The sequence below is a fragment of the Mobula birostris genome, chromosome 13 (genome assembly GCF_030028105.1).
Source record: "Mobula birostris isolate sMobBir1 chromosome 13, sMobBir1.hap1, whole genome shotgun sequence".
Classification (NCBI taxonomy): domain Eukaryota; kingdom Metazoa; phylum Chordata; class Chondrichthyes; order Myliobatiformes; family Myliobatidae; genus Mobula; species Mobula birostris.
The window spans coordinates 48224075-48246866 of record NC_092382.1 but is presented as its reverse complement, the minus strand read 5'-3'; the positions used below and the strand labels follow the sequence as shown (position 1 = coordinate 48246866).

Sequence of the window (22792 nt, the reverse complement as noted above, 5' to 3'; positions counted from 1 at the left end):
TTTTTTTTTTGCAAAGTATATGTTTTAAGACGTACAGCGTGGAAAAGAACCTTCGGCCCAACTGGTTCAAAGTTAAAAGCAGAAAGTAAATTCTGCATCACAGCAAATCTATATACATATATCATCATGTACAAAAATGAAATCCACTTTCCCGCGGGCATCCAAGGAACACAATAAAATCGTTGAAGGACCGCAGTAACAGGACGGTCAAAACACCCGATGTGTATAACACAACAAACTGTGAGAAGTCAAGCGAAATAATAATGATAATAACAACATTAATTGTTATTTTACGCAATAATCCTGGGCGACTACGAAGCCCACCAGAATTTCTTCAGATTTAAACACCCTCTCAGAGACAAACAAATGAATTACACCTTGACGGAGGATCGAACATGAACGATTTGAAATTATTCGCGTAAAGCTGAAACGTTTAATACAGGTAGTAAAAATGATTTCGAAAGTTATAAAAAATAAAATCTGGACAAGATAAGCGTATTAGATTAAACAAAAAGAAAATTACAATTGAGGTAGCACAATATAAAATAGAACAGCAGGATGCAATACAATTGATGGATGGACACCTTTACTTTACATCTTTATGATTTGGATGTTGGAATTGATGATCTTACGGGCAGGTTTGAGGACTAGATGAAGATAGGTGAAGATGAAGAAAGTCTGCAGGATGTAGAGAAGCTGCACAAGGATTTGGACAGATTAGGAGAATGGGCAAAAAAGTAGCACATAGAACACACTGTCAGGGATTAACAGTGCTTCCGCACTTCGGCAAAATAAATAAAGTTCAGGCTATTTTCTGAACCTACAGAAAAGTGGAAAATCTGAAGTGCAAAGGTACTTAAGAGTGTTCATGCTGAATTCCCTGAGGGGAATTTCTTAGTTAGCGAAAGTGGTCAGGAAGACAAATGAGATGTTAGCAAACATTGATGGAAGAATGTAATATAATCTTGAGGCTTTAAAATGTACATGATGTGGCCTTACTGTGAGTATTGTGAGCAGTTTGGAGGCCCTTGTCTTAGAAAGGATGTGCTATCATTGGAGACATTTCAAAGGTGGTTTAGAAATTAATTCAGGATGGAAAGATTGATAGCTGGAGCATTTGATGGCTCTCGGCCTCTACGCACGACAATTCAGAAGATTGAGTGTTTCTCTACTCACGGTCATCGGGAAGATTGAGTGTTTACCCTATTAATGTCCCTATTTGACCCTTCCTGACTACTAGAGGTTGTGTCCCTATATCTATCACTCGTGTGTTCCGGTGGCTTCAGCGGGTACTGAAAAGCATCTTGGAACTTTGCTGGAAGCAACCGGCAAGACTTCTCTCAGAAAGGCGTGTTCTCCGTTGCTCTAATAGTGCGGCAGGTACTATCGGAGAAATCAAAATCAGAACTGTCAGTAGAAAGTACTTCTTCGCATTCCAACATTTTCTCAGTTTAATCCCCTTTTGTATTCCTCGAGCACGCCGGTAAATGCAGGGATTTCCGTTACTCTAGCTAAGCCCAGTACAGAAGTTGATAGGTTTAGACTGGGTGTAGCTCACAGTTCCTCCTTTCCGTTCATCATATTACTTGGCAGGAACTGGCACCTTCTCAAAAGCAGCTCTGTACACAGGATGAATGGACAAGGGGTTCAAAATGATCTTTCCATTTCTCTCCCGCATGCTCCCAGGAGCCTTCTCACATTGGCAGTATTTGTTCCCACAAGAATAGAAGCTCCATCCTTCTCAATCGGATCCGGGTAGAGCAAGACTAGTGTGTCAATAATCTCAGTTACTCCAACATCTGCTCCGTAAGCACCAGCTTCTACAACACGTAACCATTGTATGGATACTCACCGGTACTAAGCCCCGGAATCTCAGGGGCACTGAGTGACGACAATGGTAAGTGCGCCCGATGCCGGTCGGAACAGGATCTACAAAGCAAAGTAATTTCAGAACCTGTGTCCACTGTGGCTCTAACATAAGCACCTTCAGTCTGTAGAGATACACCAGAGTATAGTCTCACTAGCCCTTCAGGAAGAGTGTTTTGTACTTTAGTACTGTTTCCTTTGATACACTAATCCTCTCCGTGACGTCAGCCTGTTCCTTTACTGGGTCCCTCCGCAGCTTGATCTCTTTTCGTCGCTGTTTGATTAACCGCTGAATTGTTTTCTGAAGATTTTCCTGTCCTTCACACCCCCGCTTCTCCACATTTGTAACAGAAAAGTTTGGAGGGCTGTCAGATGTTAAATCGGAGCATTGGTAGGATGCAAAACTGGGCTGAGAAATAGCAGATGGGATTTAACCCAGATAGGTGTGACGTAGTTCATTTTGGTCGGTGAAATATAATGGCAGAGTATAGTATTAATGGTAAGACTCATGGCAGTGTGGAGGACAAGAGGGATTTGTGGGTCCGAGTCAATGGGCACTCAACACTGCTGTGAAGGCTGATTGCCATTCAGAAAACACACGGCACATTAGCCTTCATCAATCGTGGGGTTGAGCTGAGGAGCTGAGAGGTCATGTTGCACCTACTGGTCACACCTCACTTGGAGTACTGTGCTTAGTCCTGGTTGCCTCACTATAGGAAGAATCTGGAAACCATAGAAAGTGTGCAGAGGAGATTTACAAGGATGTTGCCTGGATTGGGGAGCCTGCCGTATGAGAATAGGTTGAGTGAACTCGGCCTTTTCTCCTTGGAGCGACGGAGGAGGAGAGGTGACCTGATGGACGTAAGAACATAATGAGAAGCATTGATTGTGTGGATAGTCAGAGGCTTTTTTTCCCAGGGCTGGAATGGCTAGCACTAGAGGGCATAGGTTTAAGATGCTTGGAAGTAGGTACAGAGGAAATGTCAGGGGTAAGATCTTTACGCAGGGAGTGTCGAGTGCGTGTAATGGGCTGCCGACGACGGTGGTGATGCAGATACGATAGGGTCTTTTAAGAGACTACTGGACAGGTACATGAAGTTCAGAGAAACAGAGGGCTATGGGTAACCCGAGGTAATTTCTAAGATAAGAACATATTCGGCACAGCTTTGTGGGCCGAAGCACCTATACTGTGCAATAGATATTTGTTTCTATCTATGTTTCTAAGCTACATAGCGGAGGAAGTAAGTAAGATCGCCATGTCAGTCTTCAAAAGTGAAGAAACCTGGATTTTGCCCCACATTCAGGAGATTCAGTGGACACAGGTGAGGGCCGATGTCAGTAAATAAGAAGACGTTGTTGGGGATGCCGAAACTCCCCAACGGGAGTAAATCACCTGGACCAACTTGCTACTGTCCAGAGTTCTGAGGGAGGAGATGAATAGTAGTGAGCTTTTCAGAAACACTGGAGTCATGGAGACTCCTAAGGGATTGGAAATTGGTAAATGTGATCCATGCCTAAGAAGCTGGGGAACTAATGAGCATTTAACCTGACCGACGTGATTGATAACATTTTTGAGTCATTATTCAGGGTAAAATTCTGTTGTCAGGAAAGAGCAGACAACGGAACCCAATGCACTGTTACCTTACAGGGGTTGGACATTGTCTACGGCAGCCGTTCACAACTGTCCTTCCTATTGTAGGAGCAGCCTGAAGAGATTGGCTTCTGTCTGTCACCTCGTCGTCAGTAAGAACCGCCAACATTCACTGTAGCCCCTCTGGTTCTTTTGTCGCCCGGCTCACAGTCAGAGTGATCTACGACTGTTTACCCATCCGCCGTCTCACCAAGGTGATCTGACACCCCGTTGGGGATAGTGGAGAAAATAATGAACTCGGCACTCCGTATGCTCCAGTTACCTGTCACTGCTGCTTCTCATCTCACTCAGACCTAATTCCTGAACCTTTCTAGAGGTTTTCAGAGTCACCATCGGGACGCCAGCCCGCCGTCCGTCTGCGCACGTTGCAGCTTGTAGGACTCAGCGTCAATTTCAACACGTCCAACAAACCGCTTTCTTCTATTTCAGCCAGCATCGGGCAGAGTCCGGTAGAGTTTCCTTGAACACAACTTCTTTCTCCCTACATGCCCTGCTGGACTAGCTGGATATTCACAACACCGCTCATCTACTGTCAGGTCTTTGCCACAGTCTGAACTGCCTTTCTCATCTTTCCTGCAACTCCGGTATTTCTTTAACAGTCTCCCCGTATACCTGCTCTCGTTAAGCCAACACGCGGATCCTCCTTCTGCAGGACTGCCCTTTTATCCTATCACCCCGTCCAGTCCCACTGTCACTTACTGGCTGCAGGAACGTTTAATCAGGACAGTTAGGAATTGGGTTCGACTGAAGTACGTGAAGAAAATAAAATATCGGAGGGCCTGTGTGAAAAGAGCGATGCTTAGCGGCACGGGAAGTGTCACCAATAGGGGACAGAGAGTGGGAGATGAGACATGGATTAGATCTCCGGTGAGTTATTAAACAGGGCGAAAGGATGAGCATATGAACTGGGCTGAAGATTTGGCTTTGGATGGTCACGTGAGATCTCTACAGTGCACTTGTGCGATTCAGGCTGACAACAGAAGACCAGGACGAACAGGATTTAAGACATAAAGGATAAGCGAGAGTTTAGAATGTATCAATTGGAAATTATGCTGGAGAGGTTGGAATGAGGACAACCGAATTGGCGAATGAGTGCATGCATCTTCACTGTGAAGGACAAATTGACAAAAATTCAAGCCGAGTGTGCCGGTCAGACTACCAAGTAACCTCCATTTTGGAAAACGGCTGGGAGAAAAGGCCCTCCGTCCCATTTTATACTGATCGCACCAGAGAACCAACTTTACCCCTAGGTGTGTCACCTACCGCATGCAGAGAGTCACAAAGAAGATGTAATTGTTGAAGGGAACATTCTGCTTCATGAGCGTTTGAAGTCATTTGCCTGGCTTAGGATATCCCTACGAAGCTTCCCGGCGAACATATCCACACTCGGGAAACGAGCTATAAATGCCTGAAAGATGCAACTACCGTCTAAATGGGAACAGGGCATTTCCGATACACCACTCCTCCTCTCCTGACCCTGCTCTGTCATTCCATCACGTGTCAGCTCATATCTGAGATCCTCTTCCGGTTCCGATCACTCGAACCCCACCCTCGAGATCAAGGACACATTCCCTTGCAGTCCCTACACCTCCTCCCTCATCAGCATACCTGGACATAGACAACACTGCCATCAGAAACGGGCGTTCAACAGTAACACACATCAAAGTTGCTGGCGAACGCAGCATGCCAGGCAGCATCTCTAGGAAGAGGTGCAGTCAACGTTTCAGGCCGAGACCCTTCGTCAGGACTCAACAGTATATGCTCATAAACCACCAAACCACTCATTCACCCAGATTCCCTGCATTCACTCCTCCTGATCTGGCATCAGATTCAGATTCAGATCAATCGACTTATCATCCGCTGACTCCCTTTTGCCAATCCTGACTCATGTTTCCGCAAAGAATTCCAATCTACTTGTCAGGAATGATTTCCCCTGAAAGGACGCAATCTGAGTTCACCTTATTTCATTCTGTGCCACTCAGTACCCCCAAAACTGGTCCTTGATATCTGATACCAAAAGCGTACTGATGTGCAGAATTTCCCGACCTCATGGAAACCATTACTCCGTGCTGAGAGATCTCCGGACCTTAACATCCCACAGCTGGGCCGCTGCCAGTTCTTCCTCCCGCACTGGAACTCGTAACCGGCTTCGGTAGCTGAGACGCTGATAAAGAAGTAATCATCAACACGTACAACAGGCCTGGATATTCTCACTCCTCACCCACCTGTCGGGTCGAAGATAAAAAAAAAAAACAACAAACAGAAAACATGCAGCCAGTCTGAAGGACTATTTCCATTGAGCTTTTACAGGCAACTTGAATGGTCCCCGGTATAACAAGATGGACACTTGCCCTCACAATGTAACTCGATGTGACGTTGTACCATATGACTACCTGCAGCCCACTTTCTCTGTGACCATAATGCTTTGTTGCACTGTGTTAATGTTCTGCCTCGACTAATAAATACAAGCATTCCATTTGTCTTCTTAGCCGCCCTATCAGTCGTTGCAGCCACATTCAGGGAGCGATGAACTTGGACTCCAAGATGCCTCTGTCCATCAACACTCTTAAGGGTCTTGCATTTAACAGTGTACCCGCTCTTTACATTTGACCTACCAGGATGCCAAGATGACCGTCACAACTCAAATCTCACTGAGTTTTTTTTTTTTTTCTAGTCCTGTTGAATTTATTGCCAGGTGCACAGGTACAGGTGCTGAGAAACACCAGGTTGAATTTATTGCCAAGTGCACAAGTACAGGTGCTGAGAAACACCAAGTAGCGTCAGCATCGCGGGCAAGTACATTCAGATCAGACAAAGAACATAAATTATACAATTCTCTGTCATTACCAATATAGAATTACATATTATATATATAACAATAGACTTGGAAATGTTGATTTCGGCCCCTCGGCCAAATTGTTGACACAATTTGGGAACAACAGGGCTCCAAGCCCCGGTTCCTACAACAATACTGGGACATCCTGCAGACCCAGAAAGGGTCTGACTATTCCTTCTCTTTAAACACACAGACAACAGGTACAGGAGCAGTCCATTCGGCCACTTCAGCGCGTTCTGTCATTCAATAAGACCCCGGGCCGTTCCATCGACCCGCAAAGCCACTCCTTTACACACTTTCCACAGACCATTAGCCCTACTTGCGATCAAAATTCTGCTGGTGTTTGCCTACCAGTGTGGTGAATCCCTCTGCTCACCATTACCGTGGGATCGGTCATTTCTACAGATGAGGTCCCCGCTGTCCACCTCACCGAACCGCACCACTTTATTCTTTTAATAAAATCCCCCTCCCCCCCCCCCTTCTGTCAGGAACCCTCCCGGGAAGGCGGCACCCAGCCAATGGGCCGAGCGGCCTCCTTCTACTTCCCAATGATGCATCAGATTCGGCCGCAGGAGACCGCTTCACGAACGTCTCTCACCCCTTCTCCTCCCTCAACATCCCTCGGAAGGAAATAGAAAAAAATCGAAAATCAGTGCATTTACTTTGAAATTTGTTCCGCTTTGACCGGGAGTATGGGGGAGGAACTGCTGATGGGATCACCGGGCGTAACGCCCTCCCGGCTGGCGCGGCTGCTATTGGGAGTAACCAGTAATTGACATATCTTCGCATCAATGAGAATAACCCAGCCCGTAAACACTCTGTTGACAGTCGGGAGTGGCGGTGGGTGGGGGGGGGGGAGGAGCTGTCACTTGATAGTTGCTCAGCCGTTAAGAAGAACCAAGCTCGAGCTGAGTAGCGTTCTGTGACGTAATGCGCCGCGCACGTGTCGGCTGATGTTGGTGAAGGGAACCCATGTGTGATGACAGACGCGTGGGGGCGCTAGTGTGATGTTACTTGTGGGACAGCGCTCATATTTAAAAACACCTTGATGGATGTTTCTTATGATTTCCGTGGGACAACGAAATTAATCACAGGTTTCATCACTGAATCCAATGTTTTCTGATGCAAAGTTCCCTGCAATATGCCAAACTGTACCTTGTTGTTGGTGGAGAAAAATGCTTGGTGTTTGTCTCGACGAGAATTGCCAGCGGGTTCCACACATTGTGTATTCAATAGATCTAATTGATTCAATGGGCGTATATAGTGTTAGGTAAATGTATAAAATATACGTCCTGAAATTATTTTTCTTCGCAGACATCCACGTAAACAGAGAAGTGTCCAAAAGAATGGATGTCATTCAAAACGTTGGTACACCAAAGACCCCCAGATAATAACCACCCGCAACGCACAAGCAGCAGCAAAGCAACGACACACCCTCACCCTCACGGGCAAAAAAATGCATCAGCACCATCCAGCGAGCATGCAAGCGTGCAATAAAGATACGGACTTGCAGTACCCCAAAGACTACTGATTCATCTGACAATTCTGCACATCAGAGGCTCTCGCTCTCTCTAATAAGATGAAGGGTGTTTCACAGCGAAAGCTGAGACATATTAGTCATCAGAAAGGTTGTTGTCCATGTAGTCTTTGTTTCTTGGTAAACTAACACTGAAATTATGTACCATAGCTGGCCCTTCCCTTTAAAGTCAGTGAATCATCCAGATAGCTGATGGCTGACAGGGCATTAACCTTTGCCCAGAGTGCAGTTGATATTGAGTTCGGTGTTGTCACAGCGAAGGGGACCGTTGGCCGAACCCTCCCCATTGTCGAAAAGGTCCTTGCAGATGAGGCAACAATTGACCGCCAAATCCTTTGGGGTGGTCTGTTATATCCAGTGCTCTCGATGAGCCCTCCTCTACATTGGTAAATCCAGTTCCTTCGCATTTGTGTCGGCAGGGTTTTTGGGGGGTTGGGGAGATGCGTTATAGCAGTTGATGATCGGGATGTCATTCATTTTCGTAGAGGGAGGGGAGTGTGATGTTTTTTTTCTGAACGGTTTTCAACTGCATCCTTTGTTTCGTGGTTATCTGGAGAAGAAAAAAAATCAGAGTTGCATATGATACATATTTTATAATAAATAAACTTCTGAATCATCCACGATAAGCTGAATTTCCCTGTGTCCAAACATTTTAATTTTGATTCTCATTACCATTCCGACTCTCAACCCATTGCCTTCTCTTGGGCCAACATGAGGCCACTCTCAGGGTCCAGGATCAGCACCTTATATTCCGTCTGAGTACCTTCAACTTGAGTGCATGAATATCGATTTCTCCTTCATGTGAATAAATTTACCTCTCACCCCAACTTCCTCCCTTCCACTATGACCTTTCAATTCCACTGACCTCTTTGTCACCTCTCGCTGGGTCCACTCCTCCGCACCTTACTCCTATTATCCACTTTCCTGAGGGGATTTCCCACAGACATATACTTACACTTACTTCCGAGTAACCACTTCTCTGCCACAAGCCAATGGTATGTCTCTTGTCTGCACATGGGGTATGTTCCCTTCGGCAAACATAACGCTGGGTAAAACAGAGAAGCCTGGATAGAGCTGAGCAGCCAATATTGCACACACACACATACACAGCTCCAACACCAGCCCCCGACACACAAACACACACACACACACACACACACACACACACACACACACACACACACAGACTCTGTCTCTCATACAATCTCAGTCATACAGTGGTACACACAGATTCTGAGACACTTTGATATACACAGATACACACAATTGCACACTTATTCACACACACTGACATACAAACACATACAGACACTCTCGCACACTCACAGATACTGAAACTGACAGATGCCCACCCACACCGACAAACACTTACCTACAGACTCTCTCACACTCTGTCACACGCACTGATACTCACAGAAACAGAAGACTGCCGCCCAGTATTCAATTTGGCCATTAGTTCCATACTTTTCCCCACACGCCATTAACACTGGAAGGATATGGCAGTCCGATTGTGAAATCATCATCGAACCAACTGGAAGAATACAGTCTGCCAGACGAACTCAATAGGTCGAGCTGCATTTCTAGGACAAGTGGGGGACATTGAGGTACTGTGGACAATTCCTTTCCCCCAGCATATGCTGCTCGGCTCCACCCATCTGAGTACCTTCTGCAGACTATCTGTTGTCCTGGCGTCTAGCATCTACAGTGTCAGAACTCTTGACTGGGTTCATTTCGACATCAACTGCTGCCTGTGCCTGTCTGCAGAGTATCTGTAACCTCACATCTTGAAACATCATCAGGCTGAACGGTTTTTCGTAAAAGCTTCAGATGGGTCTAGGCCTGTATCAGTAGAATTAAGAATAATGACGGGTGATTTCATTTAAATCCGTCGAATGGTGAAATGTTTTGATCAATTGGATGTAGAGAGAATGTTTCCTATGCTAGGCGAGCCGAGGGCCAGAGGACACAACCTCAGAATAGGGTGGCGTCCATTTAGAATGGAGATGAGGAGGAAATTCTTTAGCCAGAGAGTGGTGAATCTGTTGAATTTGTTGCAACAGGGGTCTGTGGCGGCCTAGTCTTGACACATATTTACGACAGATGTTGATAGGTTCTTGATTGGTCATGGCAGGAGGGATAGAAGAAGGCAGGAGATTGGGGCATGGAGCAAAACTGAATCAGCCATGCTGAAATGGCGGAGCAGACTCCATGGGCCAAGTGGCCTAATTCTACTCCTGTATCTTATCTTCATGCACTTGGAAAGATAACTTTGCTATAAAACTTTCGGCTCAGTGGTGAATGGGGAAGGAACACAGTGAAGTCACTGAAACCAAGAGTGGGCGACCTCAGAGGGCATTGTAACGGTTTCCAACAAGAGAGTTCTCGTTGTACTAAGGTAACCTCAAGAACAGGATGTTGAGATGTCTGGACTCTGGTTGCCATGGGTGTCAAGAGTACAGTTGTGGCAAAACTCTCCTGAGTTCCAACTAATCGCGCCATGTATTTACTGTTTATGATGTGTCGGCGGTTACTGGTTAGCAGCCTCATTAGTAAATGCTGGGGATGGCAGCAATAAATTTTTATATTTAGAATTCTGTTACCACCGCACTGCCAGCGAATGCCCCACTGTTTCATGAGCTCCTTCAGATGACTCGTTACAGTGGCTGAGATGGCTGCAAGCGGCGGGGCCCATGTCTTGCCCATAGTAGCGGATCTCTGGAGAGCAGTAAATGAGTTCTCAGGACGTGGTCCTCCGTGTGTGTGCGTGGGGGAAGGGGTAGGAAGCTTATTCGTGATCGGTAGCCGGGCCACCAAAGGTGAATGGAATAACCCTTGGTGAAGGTTCATGGAGCGGGCAAAAATAGACCATTCGACCCCACGACTGTGCCCATCACTAAGCACCCATTTGTCCAAATCCTTGTCATTGGCAGATGGTTGGAGTTTAGGAAGAAGTAGATATGGATACACAGCCGATATGTTGGCAAGGCCACACCGGGACTGACGGGCATGGATTGGGTTCATTTGTTTAAGGAGAGACTGGAACTGGAGGCAGTCGAAGGGAGATTCGTTGTTCTGATACGTGGAGTGACTCATCATGAGAGGCTTAGCTAGGGGTATAGTATTATTTTCCTTGCATTGCAATGTCTAAAACCGGAAGGAATGCACTTAAAGTGGGAGGGATACATTCAAATTAAATGTGGGAACGTTTTGGACACAAAAAGTAGTGGCTGTCTTGGGTGGTGATGGAGTGATATGCGATGGTGTTGTTCAAAAGGCTCTTAGATAGGGATATGAATGAACAGAAAATTGGAAGTCTACATTTCGTAGGCAGAATGGAATCATTTGGTTGGGTTTGGTTACTAATATAATTAGTTTGGCACAGTGCTGTGGGACAGAAGGTCTGTTCCTGTGCTGCAATGTTCTGTGTTCTAATTTGTGTGCATGTTGCTCGGGCTGATAGAGGATTGGGGGTATCCTTACTGAAACATAGCGGTTCCCGAGGGTAGAGGACAGGACGGATGTGGTTATGTTTTACACCTCGGGAAAGTCTTGATCGTGGGGTCAGTAGCACAGGATTGGTGGGTGGGGGGTTGACAGGAACCGCGGTTGTTTATTACTCTGAGAGGTGGGTGCTTCTGGCAGAGGTTGGAGGATCTCTGGATTTCGCAGTCCTGCTGTGAGGTGGAGGACAGGTCATTGTTGGGGTAGGTTGCATGGAAGGTTAAAGGCAAAGAGGAATTTGGGCAGAATGGGAGATGTGGACAGATGGCATTGGATTGTGGAACACGTTAGAGGGGCCGATTAAACGAGTCCTGCCTCTAATTTTTGGTATTCTCATTAATCCCCAATGACTCCACCTCATGACTAATTAGAAGTGAATGAACCAATCTGCATCTTGTTGGGATGTAAGGGTAACCTCACGTGGTAAAATCTAGAGCAAATTCAACAGGCAGATAACACTTGAGGTCTGGTTGAAACCCACGCCACTGGAACTACCGGCCGGCGGTTCTAGACACTGTGTCACGTGGTGATTTATAGTCACTCAGGGTTTTCTAGGGGGAAAATTACCACACAGACTGCAGTAGTTCACCGAGGTGATGACTTGCCATTGCATACATGGCATCTATATTAAAACTATATATTTTCGAGTAATGAGTTCTCCTTAATATAGATGGCATGTGTCCAGTGGCACGAATTTGACACTGAATATCCCGAAGGGATCTGAAGAACACGCACGTGTAGCAGAAAGCGGGAAATTAAGTTATTCGTAACAAAGCACTGAAAGTCACTATCAGCCCACCCTGACCCCTTCACAGAATTAATTAGATCCCTGTACAATAAAAAGGAGCAGATTTCAATGAACGTTGAATAACTGACAGACAAAATGTGAGTGAGGTTATAGCTGGAATGATACACAGAACGACGTGTTAAATTTCGTAATCTCTGGTTACACTTGGACATCATGCATCGGAGAGTATTACCAAAATGCAGGGCAGGTTTGAATGAAATTTATGTACCTGCTTGTCATTGTCTTGATGATCCAGAAAACTAAACCACTCGCCAGCGCCACTCCAGCAACGACTCCAATCACAATCCCGGCTATTGCTCCACGTGACAACCCGCTTGGAGGTGGTACAACTTGTTCTAGAAATGAAAACGAAGAGATAATGAGATACCATTGAAAACCTTTGAAGAATTGAAAGGCCGAGATAGAGTGGATGTGGACAGGATGCTTCCTATAGTGGGCCAGTCTAGATTTAGTGGACAAAGCCTGAGATTAGAGTGATGTCCATTGGAACAGGGATGAGGCGGAATTTCAGCCAGAGGGTGGTAAATCTGTGGAATTTGTTGCCGCAGCTGCATGTGGAGGCCAAGTCACTGAGTATAGTTAAAGCAGAAGTTGGCAGGTTTTAGATTAGTCAGAAAATTATAGGTTATGGGGAGAAGGCAGGTGGATGGAGTTGAAGGGAGAACAGATCAGCCATGGTGGAATTGCGGAGCAGAATCTGGGCCGAATCGCTTAATTCAGCTCCTATGTCTTAGGGTCTTATGCGATTAGGGTAATACAGTGGAGAAAAACACAGTCAAAGTCCATTCTCCTTTGATTAACCTTGCAAACCGGGGTTTTGTTTTATTACAGTTTAAAATGCATACTCAAAATCTTACTGGACACAGAGGAATAAAGATTTCCAGCGTGGACACATGGCCTTACTGTGACCGGTCTACACTGACTCAGATTCCAAATTAAGGTAGTCCCAGTTGCCACCTTTGGCTCATATATCTCTAAATCTTTACCTTTCTATCATCATACCTTTAATTATCGTTACTGCCCCTATCTCAGACTCTTTCCCTGTCAGTTGCGCCATATATCGATCACCCTCTTGGTGGTAATGTTGCCCTTGAGGTTCCTGTTAGATTTCTTCTCTCTCACCTTTAGCGAATGCCCTGCAATTAATTATGCCCCAACTCGCGTGAAAAAAAAAAAATCTGTGACCAATTTATCTGTGTGCTCACATGATTTTACACATATACCCGGTCTGTTTAGTGTTTGAATTAACCAATAAAGTTTATGGAAGGGATTAGACAATAAACTCACTCGATTACCTTGTTTTAAGCAACTTACGTGTTCATTGCAGAACACACGAGTGATGCAGAGACAACTTTCTACAGTAGGTTATTGGAAGACATTGCTCAATGGAGCGAACAGTTTTGGTGGATTGGAGATTGTTCACAATGGAAAAAGGCTTAAAACATTTACAAAAAAGAACAGTTGTCAATGAAATTGTGAGTCTGAACTGTTCTCTACTGGTAATGGATCACAGAATAGGAACCAGTATATCATACAAACAAGGCATTTGGCCCTTGATATGGCTGCCGGCCACGGTGCCACTTTAAAATGCACCTTGGCCTGCACAGCTTCCATATCATCCATTCCACGTCTGCTCCTGTGTGTGTTTGAGTCCCTCCTAAACGTCCGTACCCTGAATCCCTCTCACCTCCATGGGAGCCTTTCCAGACATGCAGCTGTCAGTGCAAAAATAAAACTTGTTATGCTCATCTTGTTTAAATTTCCTGCTTCGGTTCATAAAACCCTCGTCTCCAGAGTGACATTTCCGCAGTAGTAAAACGTCTCTATCCACTTTGTTCATAACTTTATACAACTTCTGTCAGGTCTCCTCTCAGTCACCAATGCTCCATAGAAAACAGTCCAGCTTTGTCCAACCTCTCTGCCAGGCAGCATTCAGCTGAACATTTTCAGCATTCAATCAAAAACCTCTATTTACTTCAGGAAATGGGGTGACCAGACTGCACAGAGTACTCCTGATGCGACTCGTCCAAAGTTCTGAACACTGCATCATTACTTCCCAACCTTTAAACTGAACACCCTGACCGATGAAGGCAAGGATAATGTGTGCCTTTCTACTTGTGTTGCGAATTAATTGTCCTCTCATTCACACGTGCGGACCGAATAAAGTCAATATCTTCCACACAATGTCCACCCCCCACTCCCAACTAGTGTGGATTTCTGCACAGTGGATTGCATAGAAACACAGGTAACAGGAGGAAAGACGTTTCATATGGTCACCCTCTGCTAGTACGACGTAGTTAATCTGGAAGGAGTACTCCAGAAATAAATACAAGGATGTTGGCAGGACACGAAGACCCGGGTTGGAGGTAATGGTGTTGAAGGTTCCGAACGTCACAGAAAATGTGCGTGGTAAAGGTCTTTTTACCGAGGTTCAGGTAGTCCACAACAAGGGACAGGTGTCTAGGGTAAGAGGAGAATGATGTGAAAAACACTAGACACAGGGTAGTGAGTACATAGAACCAGCTGCCAGAAGAAATGACTAAGGGAAGTACAATCGTATCATTTAAGAAACACCTGGATTAAGGATGTGTTTGGAGGTGCACGGGCTGAACACATGAAACAGGAACGAGCTGGATGGGCACTGTGGTCAGCTTGGAGTGAAGAGATTGTGTTTGTGCTGTTTTGCTCTCTGACACTGTAACTCTAATTGATCAATTCCACCGTCAATCCATCACATACATTTACGAGCCGAGCTCCGCTTTGAATGACTACATTCCTGCCTTTGTTATGACAAGTTGCTGCATAATTTGACGGTCAAATGGCCACTTGAGAAGTTGATATTGCTGGTGGTTTGAGTCAATTGATAAACAGTAGCAGCAAAGCGCAGGGCTTATTTGATTTGCAATGTCAAAAGACACCCATTTCAAGAAGGTTATTTCAAATAGAATTCGGCTGAAATTGCAGGAAATATTGAAATATACTGTTATCGTTTTTGAGCGCTATCAACTTCAACCTCAAGTCTGATATGCAAGACGTAAGCTGACGTCTGTCACATATTCTAGCTGCGAATTAGTGTCTGGAGCAATAACGAGCACCCTGCTTGGCATTGAAGAGGAGGGGCCACTGCACAGGATCGGAAAAAGCTGTTGACGGTTGTAAACTCAGCCTGTTCCATCATGGGCACTAGCCTCCCCGTCATCGAGGACACCACAGAAATTTGATACTTTAAGGCAGCACCCATCGTTAGGATCCCCCATCATCAAGACCAAGTCAACTTCTCGTTATGGAGGAGGTACGGAAGGTTGAAGACACACAGTCAGCGTTTCAGGACCAGCTTCTTGGTCCGATTGCTGATTGTACAATGGTACCTACTCACTATTTCCCACTTGTTTTATACTAATTATTTATTTTTCAATATACATATTGTAATTTTAAATTATTGTTCGAATGTTGCATTGCAATGTACTGCCACAAAACCGCATATTGCATGACATATACCAATTATATTAAACCTAGTTCTGATACCGATTCTGTTATTCCTGGTTTCATGTAGAGAGAAGGATTTAGTCACAGTACAATGCAATATTAAAATCACTCTTCTAATTCTTGCTTGAAGCAAAGTAATGCCAAAAGAAAAAAAAAATAATAATGAAACACGACTGGGCACAATCATTCGGAGGTTCTTGAAATTCCAGACCACGTTTTACCAATACAAGTGGGCCACTCAACCCTTTGTGTCCATGCTTTCTTCCGGTCGTGTGAACATCTCAATCCCCTTCCCATTGACTAGGCCTGCTTGTAATGAGTCCTGTCCTGCAGAATGGTACACTTTACTATTGTCACATTGTATCATGGTATATGTCTTTTCTTGCATACTGTTTCCACAGATCAAATCAATAGACAGTACATTGGGCTAGAATAAGGTAAAAGAGAAACAATGAAGAATAAAGCGTAAGAGCTACCACAAAAGGTCATCACCGTCAAACGCTAAGGGAGATTGCAAAGGCAAGATTCCATCTTATGACCTTATGCCTGTTGGTACGTGCTCTCACGCTTTGTATTGTTTGTCCGAGGGGAGGGATAGGGGAAGAGAGAAGAGAGAAGAGAAAATGTCCATTGTGGGTGGGGTTTCGATTATGCTGGCTGCTATATCGCTGGGAGTGCACATCACTGGTCCTCCGTCTATCAGGGCGGGTTAACTGAATATTTAGTTTCATTCTCCCGTTGATTTGGATTTAACAGAATTTTAAGCAAAAGAGAATAGAAACTTTGGAGACGCAGGAAATATTAAATAATAATAATAATAAAAAAACAGGAATCGCAGTAAACACTCCAGCAGTCAGGTAGCCTCAGTGTAGCAAGAAACGATTCAAGTCTAAAATTCTCTGTGGAATTGTTTGAGGAATACTGTCCCTATCCAGTGATAGTTCATTTCACATTTGAGTGTGCCGTTATTGTTCTTTCGGCTCTCCGTCCTACATTAGGTTGCCAACCGCTGTTTTTCCTTTCACAGACGCTGCATGACCTTCGGAGTGTTTCCGGCGCTTTCTGACTATACACCTGAACGTTGTGTTCTTTGAAGCTCTGCAAGAACTACAAGGTTAGGTCGTTTAGTTTATCCAGTGGCTGTATTTTATTACCGAAGGGTTTGCTTCCTCAACTTCGTGAAGTTACATTCGTACTGCTCAGGGCTCTGTGTTGTGAGAAACATTTCTACTTCTCAGAACTTCGGGAGCTTCACTCCACAATACGTCATGATGTCAAATGATGTTGCATTGTGAAGACTGGATCTGAACCATCCTGCTTACAAGCATGGGCTCAGTATGCCCCTCGGTTACTGCCGCAGATGAGCAGACACAGCTCTCCATTATTTTAACTGAGCAGTTCTACCTGCTCCTCAGTTACCAGAGCTCTGGCAAACACGACCTGGAAAATTATTCCCTGTAGACTTAAATGAACAATTACGGCAAATTGGCTGCTAATTAACCATAGAACCATAGAACATTACAGCACAGAAACAGATCTCTTGGCCCTTCTTGGCTGTGCCGAACAAGTTTTCTGACTAGCCCCACTGATCTGCACCTGGACCATATCCCCCAAACACATCTTATCCGTGTACCTGTGTAAGTTTTTCTTAAATGTTAAAAGTGACCCCTCATTTACCACTTCATCTGGCAGCTCATTCCACACTCCCACCACTCTCTGTGTGAAGAAGCCCCCACCCCCAATGTTCCCTATAAACTTTTCCCCCTTCACCCTTAATCCATCCCCTCAGATTTTTTCACCCCTCGCCTCAGTGGAAAAAGCCTTTTTCAATTCACTCTATCTCTACCCATCATCATTTTATATACCTCGATGAAATCTCCACTCATTCTTCTACGCTCCAGGGAATAAAGTCGTAACCTATTCAACCTTTCTCTGTAACTGAGTTTCTCAAGTCCTGGCAGCATCCTTGTAAACCTTCTCTGCACTCTTTCAACCTTATTAAAATCCTTCCTGTAAGTTGGTGACCAAAACTGTACACAAATCTCCAAATCAGCTCTCACCAATGCCTTATACAACCTCACCAGAACATTCCAATTCTTATACTCAATACTTTGATTTATAAATGCCAATGTGCCAAAGGCTCTCTTTACGACCCTACCTACCTGTGACGCCACTTTTAAGGAATGTTTTAATTGGATTCCCAGATCCCTCTGTTCCCCTGCACTCCTCAGTGCCCTACCATTTATGCTGTTCCTTGGTTTGTCCTTCCAAAGTGCAATACCTCACACTTGTCTGCATTAAACGCCATCTGCCATTTTTCAGCCCATTTTTCCAGCTGGTCCAAATGCCTCTGCAAGGTAAATTCCTCACTGTCCACTACACCTCCAACCTTTGTATCATCAGCAAATTTGCTGATCCAATTTACCATATTGTCATCCAGATCATTGATATAGATGACAAATAACAATGGACCCAGCACTGATCCCTGTGGCACACCACTAGTCACAGGCCTCCACTGGGAGAAGCAATTCTCTACCACCACTCTCTGGCTTCTTCCATTGAGCCAATGTCTAATCCAATTTACTACCTCTCCATGTATACCTAGCGACTGAATCTTCCTAACTAAACTCCCTTGCTGGACCTGGTCAAAGGCCTTACTGAAGTCCATGTAGACAATATCCACTGCCTTCGCTTCATCCACTTTCCTGGTAACTTCCTCGAATAAATCTAATAGATTGGTTAAGTATGACCTACCACGCACAAAGCCATGTGGCTTTCCCTAATAAGTCCCTGTCTATCCAAATACTTTTAGATCCTACCTCTCAGTACTCCTTCCAATAATTTACCTACTACCGACGACAAACTTACTGGCCTATAATTTCCTGGATTACTTTTAGAGCCTTTTTTTAAATAACGGAACCACATGAGCCACTCTCCAATCCTCCAGCACCTCACCCGTAGATACTGGCATTTTAAATATATCTGCCAGGGCCCCTGCAATTTCAACACTAGTCTTCTTCAAGGTCCGAGAGTATACCCTGTCAGGTCCTGGGGATTTATCCACTCTGATTTGCCTCAAGCAATCTCATGTCTTCTTTTAGCCCTCCTGATTTCTTTCTTAAGTATCTTTCTGCATTGTTATACTCCTCAAGCACCTTATTTGCCCCCTGCTTCCGATACATGTCATATATCTCCCTCTTCCTCTTTATCAGAGTTCCAATATCCCTTGAGAACCAACGTTCTTTATTCCTATTCACTTTGCCTTTAATCCTGACAGGAACATGCACACTCTGCACTCTCAAAATTTCACCTTTGAAGGTCTCCCAGTTACCAATCACATTCTTGCCAGAAAACAACCTGTGCCAATCCACGGTTTTTAGATCCTTTCTCATTTCTTCAAATTTGGCCTTTTTCCAGTTTAGAACCCCAACCCGAGGACCAGATCTATCCTTTCCATTATCAAGTTGAAACTAATGGTGTTATGATCACTGGAACCAAAGTGCTCCCCATACACACACTTCCGTCACCTGTCCTAACTCGTTTCCGAATAGGAGATCTAATATTGCATCCACTCTAGTTGGCACCTCTATATATTAATTTAGAAAACTTTACTGAACACATTTTAGAAACTCTAACCCGTCTAGACCTTTAACAGTATGGGAATCCCAATCGATATGTGGGAAATTAAAATCCCCTGCGGTCACGACTTTATGTTACCATCCATTATTTCTCTGTCCTTGATTACCATAGTAGACTGAAAGGCCCAGTGCGTAAATTCTAAATTAAAATTGCTTAGGAGTCTACGAGGTCGATTGAAGTGGAATATGTGTTAGAAATTTGATTTGATATAACGCAGAGGTTTTGGTATTGGTCAGACAGCACTTAGAGTACTGTGAGCAGTTTTGTGTTCCACTTGTGAGAAATTGTATCTCTCGTTTGGAGAGGATCCCGAGGAGGTTAACAACTAGGGTTCCCTCTGAGCTGTGCAGATGCGCGTCCAGGCAGTAGCTGAAATATTCCCGCGCACATAGCCTTTGTTACCGCGCATCTCAAATTGTCCTTTATACTGTATAATGTCAATTTAAAGTGATGCAAATTTTCAGCCTTTTTTCAGCTCAGAGTAATAGTTGGACTGCACACTGGAAAAGAAAAAAAAAACATAAGGATGACTCTTCACAGGAAAAATTCCAGGACTGAGGAGGGTGGGGAATGTATGATGCCTTTGGGCGTGTAGTCACAATAGCTTAAAATACTGAGAGGACATCGCAATGAAACACACACAAATTAAAAGTCCCAATGTCCGAGGTGGAGTACATATGGCGAGTTTCCATGTTGTATGACTCTTTGAATCTATAGTATATTTCTTTGCTGTTAGAAAGTGAAACTGGCTTAAAAGTCTTACTTTGTTACGACAAGCATTGCTCACAATATTGAACAGTGTGAAGCTCCTCACTCAATAACCAAATTCTAGCTCGAAAGCAACAATGAAATGTGTGGACAGCATTTGAAGGTGAGTGTGTATTGGTAACCAACACTGGTATCGTTGTGTTTCCACACGTGTTGAAACAGTGACCCTGAACGTGTACTGAAAGCATGCAAATATTTACTTTAACAACCCAAAAGCTATCCTGTAGATCTGTCAAAGTATAGTGTTGTCTACATTCAATTCTTAACATAAACTAAAGACTTAATAGTTGCTAGGTCACACAGGAGACTTTAGATGAAATCTACCTCGATCAGTTGATGATGCAGTGATGTGGTCAAGTTGCAACAGTCATAGTCATAGACATAGTCATAGTCATATTGATCCCAGGGGGAAATTGGGTAAACAGGGCGTACATTTTCCCGTTCGTGAGAATCTGGTAGCACACATGCAAAGCAGAACGGAACCCATGGTTTGCTGAGAACATCACTGATCTCTCAGAACGGGATCCAAGGAAATGTCATCCATCTGAGCGCCTGTTGCATTAAATTTATCTCTCCATGATGTCTGCCTAGCTTGCCGATGTTTCTGATAATTTCTCTTTTTAAATTCAGAGTTATGTCAGAAAGCATTATTTTGTCCTTTTCGTCACCAGAGTAAAATGCAACAATTTCCTCTGTGGTTATTTGAGATGGTTGAGCAGAATCTGAAAGGTCAGATTACACAGCACTGGCGGCATCATGAGAATATTTTAGGGCAATTAGCGTGGTTGAATAGATTTGCTGGAAGTTGCTTCGCACTGAAAGCAAATGGGCATCCTTCACCTGAACTCCATCCTTGCCAGCAGCAACAGAAGCAACTTTCCAGTTAAACACATGAGCCAATACAAACGAGACATTTGATCAGATTGATAATTTCATCAGGTGCCAAAACACATTCTTCTCACCCCCGATAAACACATTTTTTCACACCCTCTGTTTTTCTATTAATCGTTTTATATTTCAACGCGGGATTCTCTTCTGATTCTGAACTTCTGCATTATAAGTCTACTTTGAAAGAGTTTATCAGTGTTCCAGAGCGGTGACATTATTGTCAGTGTGTTCCGGGGCGTCACAGGGTTCTTCAGCTGATATTCCGGGGTTAAACTGCCCTCAAGATCACACAAAGCGATATTAGCTCAATGCCATTCACACAAACACACACACACGCACACACACACACACACACACACACACACACACACACACACACACACACACACAAACACACACAACCAGTCATACACACACAGTTCGAATACTAAACGGAAATGAGTGAAAAATTGAAATGAGTCCTGTGTCAAAGAGCAGTTCATTTTTAAAGTAAACTGGCATAATCATGCTAGATGTGAAAGCCAGGCTGGGCTGCGGTCACACGGCCTCGGGTTCCACACCCACAAGCCCCCAAGATCTTATTTTTTTTTGATTCAGCCGATGCCTAACTGGCAAGATTCCATACTAAATGCAGGGCAAAGTTATCCTATGTATTGGCTAACATTTTCCGTTCAACAAAAGATAAACCATCTCAGTGACTTATAGTGTAACAAAGTAAGTTGGAAGGTAAAGATGAAACAAAGAAAAAAATAAAAAAAAAACAGCCCTCCAATAAATGAGTGACCAAAACCAACGTCTCACTTACCAGTGACTTCGAGAGTGACGGTCGCTGAGGTTTGTGGGCCGCTGGTTGGAACCATGTTCACCTGGTACTCTCCACTGTCTGCCTTGTTCACCGTCTTTAGCAGCAGCGACCCGGTGGAGGTGGATAGCTCAGCTCGCGATGTATAAGAATTATCAATAGACACGAGTTGATCGATCCACTGACAGACCGTTTTCTCGTTAAAGGTCCAGCTTCCACTTGACATCTCCCCCGACGTCTGCACTGAAAATGATGCATTTCCCCCGACGGTTGCGGATATTTTACTGTGCTCTACGTCGATGGTAAAACGCTGAGACTCACCTGAGGATGAGAATATCGTATGAGGTTAAAGCAACAAAGGCGCAGAGACCGGAGAAATGCATGCAGCTCAATAATTACAGATATTTAAAATACCATACCCAGCTCAATACGTAGATCGTCTCTTGTAAACTAATCTTCTATCCCGCATCCACGCACCGCCCTGTTGATTCTCTGAACACCAACCGTCCGGGAGGCCCTCACAAACAGTTATGAAGAAACACAGAACAAGCGCTGGGAACGGCAGCAGCGCCATATCGAGAGCACAACATCTGCCTTCCATTACACTCGGAGATAGAACCGCACTTCTCTGGGCTACATCATTTGATTCAGTCGTCAGATGCGGCAGAGCTCGTTGGATAGAGCCCCGTCCAGCGACTCCGATTTGTTTTCGCGCGCACACACACACACACACACACACACACTCACACACACACACACACACACACACACACACACACACACACACAAGCGAGAGTGCCCGCACGCACACAGTACCGCTGTTATGTAAGACCCTGATTTTACTGGTGATGTTGTTAGCCGAGTCCGCTTACAATTCGTTCTACCCTATTATACCACCCATCTGCACCTCTGGTGTTTGAGCACCTTCTCATCTCAGGATCAGAATCAGGATTATTATTGACGGCACGTGTCGTGAAATCTGCTACACTTTTGTCTTTGCTTAGGATCTA

General features: G+C 44.6%; 1 protein-coding gene across 1 annotated transcript in view; it reads right to left on the bottom strand.

The window, feature by feature from the left end:
• Positions 1-6198: 6198 nt before the first annotated feature.
• The window catches only part of LOC140207929 (uncharacterized), a 38469-nt gene continuing 21875 nt past the window's right edge, over positions 6199-22792 (bottom strand). Inside the window, exons 5-7 of the mRNA XM_072276467.1 lie at positions 21786-22103; positions 12408-12534; positions 6199-8440 (exon numbers count right to left, since the gene is read on the bottom strand). Of these exons, the coding sequence (XP_072132568.1) occupies positions 8437-8440; positions 12408-12534; positions 21786-22103 (449 nt within the window). The 3' untranslated portion in view covers positions 6199-8436. The remainder of the gene's footprint in view (positions 8441-12407; positions 12535-21785; positions 22104-22792) is intronic.